This window comes from Rhizophagus irregularis, chromosome 13 (assembly GCF_026210795.1).
Source record: "Rhizophagus irregularis chromosome 13, complete sequence".
In the NCBI taxonomy this organism is placed as follows: Eukaryota; Fungi; Glomeromycota; class Glomeromycetes; order Glomerales; family Glomeraceae; genus Rhizophagus; species Rhizophagus irregularis.
In genome coordinates this window covers 4,616,689-4,622,643 of record NC_089441.1, presented here as the reverse complement: position 1 = coordinate 4,622,643, position 5,955 = coordinate 4,616,689, and the positions used below count along the sequence as shown (strand labels likewise).

General features: G+C 22.1%; 1 protein-coding gene across 1 annotated transcript; it reads left to right on the top strand.

The window, feature by feature from the left end:
* Positions 1–3,397: 3,397 nt before the first annotated feature.
* Positions 3,398–4,374, top strand: OCT59_005625 (uncharacterized protein; the record flags this gene model as incomplete). The annotated part of the gene is made up of 7 exons (XM_066138468.1): positions 3,398–3,400; positions 3,628–3,661; positions 3,747–3,772; positions 3,996–4,032; positions 4,119–4,138; positions 4,185–4,218; positions 4,304–4,374. The coding sequence occupies 7 exons, from the start codon at positions 3,398–3,400 to the stop codon at positions 4,372–4,374; spliced, it is 225 nt and encodes a 74-aa protein (XP_065997591.1).
* Between the last annotated feature and the right edge of the window lie 1,581 nt (positions 4,375–5,955).

Here is a 5,955-nt window from a genome sequence, read left to right as displayed (position 1 = left end):
ATATTACTTACAAATCTTAAAGGTTTTCCTTTTTTCATTTTTTGGAAGCCACTTATAAACTCATAAAAAAAAGAAACAGTTAGTAAACCATTCCAAAATGATAAAAAAAAATAAAAAAATATATATATAAAAATTCGTACTTATAAATCTTTAGATTTTCATTCTTCAGAAGCCATCCAAACCTAAAAAATAAAGAAAAGAACAGTTATTAGTAACTGTTCGTAATAAAAAAAAAACAAAAAAAATTTTTAAAGATTCGTAAAATCTAAAGTCTTTAAAATTACACGATCTTTGAGATTGTAAAAATCTTTAATTGTATTTTCAAAGTGCATTTGTTTTTTTTTTTTACAAGACCTTTTGCATGTTTAATTTGTGTAGTTTTAATTGATTCTTTATGAAGTTTCAATGGTCTACCTTTGCAATTTCTATTAATGCATTATTTTTAATTGAAGTCCAAAAAAATAAACTCAAAAACAGCAGTTCTTCTATCTGGTATTATAATCTAATAAAGTATATATATTAGAATACCTTCTTTCATAATTTTTTTAAATTTTTCAATATATAATAACTTACTTTGTATAGTTCAACAGAAGTATTAAATGGTGATTGAGCTGAAAAAACTTGATATTGTAAATTATTTTTAAAACAAATTAAGTATTAAGATTTTTCTTCTATATATTAATAAATAGAATATTGAATAGTACAGCTGTTATTAGCCTGATTCCAGGTAGTTTTAATAATATAATTATCAGATATAGGAAAATAATTAGGTGTTTCAATATAATTCATAGCCGATAGGTAGATACCTTCTTGAATAACATTATAAACAAATTTTTGGTTATCATAATATATTATTTCAAGTGAAATAGAATAATTTTCTTTTTTATAAAGTCTTTGCTGATTAGAATTTGACATTTAGAAAATAACAGTTTTTTTAATGTGTTAAAAAAAAATCAATATAATATAAAAAATTATACAATAGATCTACAAAAATGTGATAAGTGCAGTAATTAAAATTCAGTATGAGTCTCAATATCATATTTCTTTACTGCTATAAGAGAAAAATCAAGTAAAAAATTTTGTATTATTAGTGTTATTATAATGTCAGGTGATTTGACTATACGTATGATTGATTTCTGAAATTTGGAATTATTTCAAAAATTTAGGGTTAGGATATAGATTAGTATATATGTGTGGTTCTTTTTCATCGGGAAATTTTTTAAGATGCAGAACTGTAGAGATCTGTAAAATTAGCAGATCTCCGCATTTTTTTTGTGAATTTATGTAGAAGTCTGCGATTTTGCAGATTTTCACTTTTTATTTTTAACAAAGTTATGCAATAATGATTTTTTATGTATGCATTTCTGCGAAAAGTCTGTGATTTTGCAGATTTCTGCTTTTTTTTAAGTGAAATTTATGCTGAAGTCTGCAATTTTGCAGATTTTTGCTTTTTTTTTCATTAAAATATCAGTTCAATCTGCAATTTTATCATAATTAACCCTAACTTGATTTAATACCTAAATGATTTTTTCTACAATACTCTTTAAAAAAAAAAACTTTACAAGACTTTAAAAAAATAATTTTTTCTACAACACTTATTACTAAAGAAAAAAACTTTGTGAAATAATTTTTTCTACAACACCTTTCAGGAAATAATCTGTTAAAGATTCCAAAGAAAAAATATTTCTATTATTTTTTAAGCTTCGAAACTTATCAGAGAAATTTTTTTTTAAAAAAAAATTTATTTGCAAGGCGTTCTTTAGCAAGCAAATTCGTCCAACATTCGGCACATAATCTGCAACATGCAGGAAAATCAGAACTAAAAAAGAAGTCGTATTCCTTTTTTTTCTTCTTTGAAAAAAAAATAATTTTTTTAATGAATGTCAGTTAACGTTCAGTTTGTAAGTCAAGAACATAATAGATCCTATTGTCAATTTTAATTTGGAGGTATATCACCTCTGAAACTTTAATTATTTTTAGAGAAAAAAAATTTTTTTTATATTATATAGGTTTCAGATGGAACCTATCGATGATTTTATTTGGAATTCGGAATTTTATTTACGGAAATTTAATTTATTTTTTTAAAAAAAATAATCTTTTTTTATATTATATTAGGTACAATCCATCAGATTTTAGTTGAATTCGGTATGCTTACCTCTAAATCTTAATTATTTTTTTTTTAAAAAAAATAATCTTTTTTTTATATTATATCTGGATGGAACCTATTACGATTTTATTTTAGTTGGAATCTGTATATGCTTACCTCCAAAATTTAATTTATTTTTTTTAAAAAAAATTATTTTTTTATATTATATAGGTTCCGCATAGAACCTATCAAAGATATTGAATTCATTGTATGATGCTTACCTCTGAATCTTAATTTATTATTTTAAAAAAAAAAAAATTTTTTTTATATTATATAAGTTCTGGATAAAACCTATCAAAGATATTGGAATTCAGAGGTATGCTTACCTCTGAATCTTAATTTATTTTTTTTTTAAAAAAATAATTTTTTTAATATTATATCCCTATAAAAAATATGTATACAGTTTTTATACTGTATATACGTATTTTTGATACAGTTCGCATTTTTACATACGGCATATCAGTATAATGTATACTGTTCGCAAAATGTGTTTAGTAAAAAATACAATAAAGTATATGGTAAACATACTGTATGATACGGTATATTAAATTTATACGTCTATAACGTATATCATTTCTACTGTATATCAGTATTTTGTATACAGTTCACAAAAATATTGTAAATAAAGGATACGGTATATGTATTATTCTATAGTATATTAAAATTCATACGTTTATAACATATTTTCTACAGATATACACAGGTCAAATAAATAAAAATCAGATTTTTGCCCTTTTTAATATGGCTGTCTGATTTTTTGGCAATTTTAATATAATATTTCTGATTTTAATAAATATTTCTGATTTTAATATAATATTTCTGATTTTAATAAATATTTCTGATTTTAATATAATATTTCCAATTTTAATAAATATTTCTGATTTTAATATAATATTTCTGATTTTAATAAATATTTCTGATTTTAATATAATATTTCTGATTTTTAACATGAAATTGCCGATTTTTGGTTATTTGTAATAGGATTTTTCGATTTTAATATAAAATTTCTGATTTTAATATATAACATGTGATTATGTATTATGGTTTAATATTTATTTATTAACTTAGATTTTTTTTTATTTCAGTTATAATTATTTTTTTGCCTCAAAAACTTTACTAAAATACTTTTTAAATACTTTATAAAATAGAATTAAAATATTTTTTTTCTTAAATATAAATACATTTAAATTAAATAACTCATTATTTAAAATATAAACAAATATTATATTTTTTTTACATATATTTCAAAGTATGGTTTGAGCATTTTGGCAAAAGTAAATCTTATTCTTTTAATTAAAAGTAGTTTAGTAAGTTTAAAACTGTTAAGATCATAAAAGTACAGTTAATATTTTTGGAATTATTTACATTTTTTATATAATACAGTAGTATTAAATTACAAACTTTTTTACATTCAGAGCGTATTTTGAGATCTTTAGCCAAAGTAAATCAACTTCTTATATTAATTGTAAGTTGTTCGGCAGGTTAAAATCTACTTGGATATTAATTTTCACGAAGGTACAGTTAATACTTGATGAGTTATTCACAATTTTCACAACAGTACTCATTCCCGAATTTTATTTTTTTTATTTTGTCACATCAGAGCGTATTTTGAGCACTTTAGTCAAAGTAAATCGACTTCTTTTATTAATTGAAAGTTGTTTAGCATGTCAAAATCTACTTGATTATTAATTTTCACGAAGGTACAGTTAATACTTGATGAGTTATTCACGATTTTCACAATGGTACTCATTTACGAATTTTATTTTTTTCCGTTTTGTCACTTCAGAGCGTATTTTGAGCACTTTAGTCAAAGTAAATCGACTTCTTTTATTAATTGATAGTTGTTTAGCATGTCAAAATCTACTTGGATATTAATTTTTACGAAGGTACAGTTAATACTTGATGAGTTATTCACGATTTTCACAACAGTACTCATTTACGAATTTTATTTTTTTCCGTTTTGTCACTTCAGAGCGTATTTTGAGCACTTTAGTCAAAGTAAATCGACTTCTTTTATTAATTGAAAGTTGTTCAGCAGGTCAAAATCTACTTGGATATTAATTTTTACGAAGGTACAGTTAATACTTGATGAGTTATTCACGATTTTCACAACGGTACTCATTTACGAATTTTATTTTTTCCATTTTGTTACTTCAGAGCGTATTTTAAGCACTTTAGCCAAAGTAAATCGACTTCTTTTATTAATTAAAAATTGTTCAGCAGCTTAGAATCTACTTGAATATTTATTTTAATGAAGGCACAGTTAATATTTGTGGAGTTATTAATTTTTTATAATTGTGCGTATTACATTAAATTACAAGTAAATTTATATTCTTAATGTATTTTGTTTAAAATTTAATTATTTAAGATTAGTTTTTTATTTAATATTGCTTAATAAAATATTTTTTAAATTTTAATTCAATATTACAATATAATTTTTTATAAAAATATATATTTCATAATGTATATACAATTTTTTTGTATAGTGAAAAAACTGAAAAATGTGGTTAAGAATTGGTAATACAGCTGTAAAAAGTCACAAATCGGACAAATATAGCTAAAATCAGCAGTCTGATTTGAATATGCAATTTAAAAATTGGCATATCCAATTTTTGTCAATTCATGGTAAAAAATTGGCTACAAAATGCTACAAATCAGACAAATATAGCCAAAAATTGGCTATCTGATTTTTTTGCCAATTTTTATTTATTTGATGTGTGATAGGGTAAGTTTTTCTACACTTTAAAGCATCAAACAATACTAGTATCCGCTAATATGTACTACCCAAAAACTCACTGATGTAAAATCACAATTATTTAAAAATTCGCAAGAATTTTTGTTAATACTGTTTAATTTTTAAGTTCAAAGTCCGATTGATAATACTAAATTCAAAAACTCAATTATAAATCATTTTTATAAATTATAATTTAAAAATTAAGCAGTATCAAGGAAAATTCTCATGAATTTTTCTTAATACTACTTAATTCTAATTTAACTAATTTAGTATTAAGGTTTTAATTTAAAAATTAAGCAGTATCAAGAAAAATTCTTGCGAATTTTTCTTAATACTGCTTAATTCTAATTTAACTAATTTAGTATTAAGGCTTTAATTTAAAAATTAAGCATTATCAAGGAAAATTCTTGCGAATTTTTCTTAATACTGCTTAATTCTAATTTAACTAATTTAGTAGTATTAAGGCTTTAATTTAAAAATTAAGCAGTATCAAGGAAAATTCTTGCAAATTTTTCTTAATACTGCTTATATCTTCCAATTCGTGAAATTAGCCAAACATAAAGATTTGCACATTTTAACAAGAATTATGTTTCACAAGCTTAAATTGTATGTGTTACATAATCAGATGATCTAAATTTATCAAAAAATAAAAAAAAATTTTTTAACGTTTATTCAAAAATAACAATGGCAACTACTTTCTTTTTCAATCACTTTTCAATCAGATTTTTGTTAGGTGACTTAGAAAAGTTTATAGGCATATATAGCAGGTTTTTTTTAATCAGTAAGTAAGAAAACAAATATTAATAATTTTTATTAATAAGAAAAATCTTTTTTCATTTATTTTTAACCTTAGTTCCTTCTTTTTTTTTAGTAAAAATATATACAAAATAAAAATGTGAGTTATGATTTAAAGTTTTTGAGATATTTTTTTTGTTTTTTACTATACTAATTTTATTCTACTTGTTAATTACTTTTTAAAATTGATTTTATTAATTTATTCAATTTAAAACAGAAATGGCAAATAAAAACTTGTTAAGTAAAGTAAAAAGAGCCCAATAATACCTGTAAAGATCAT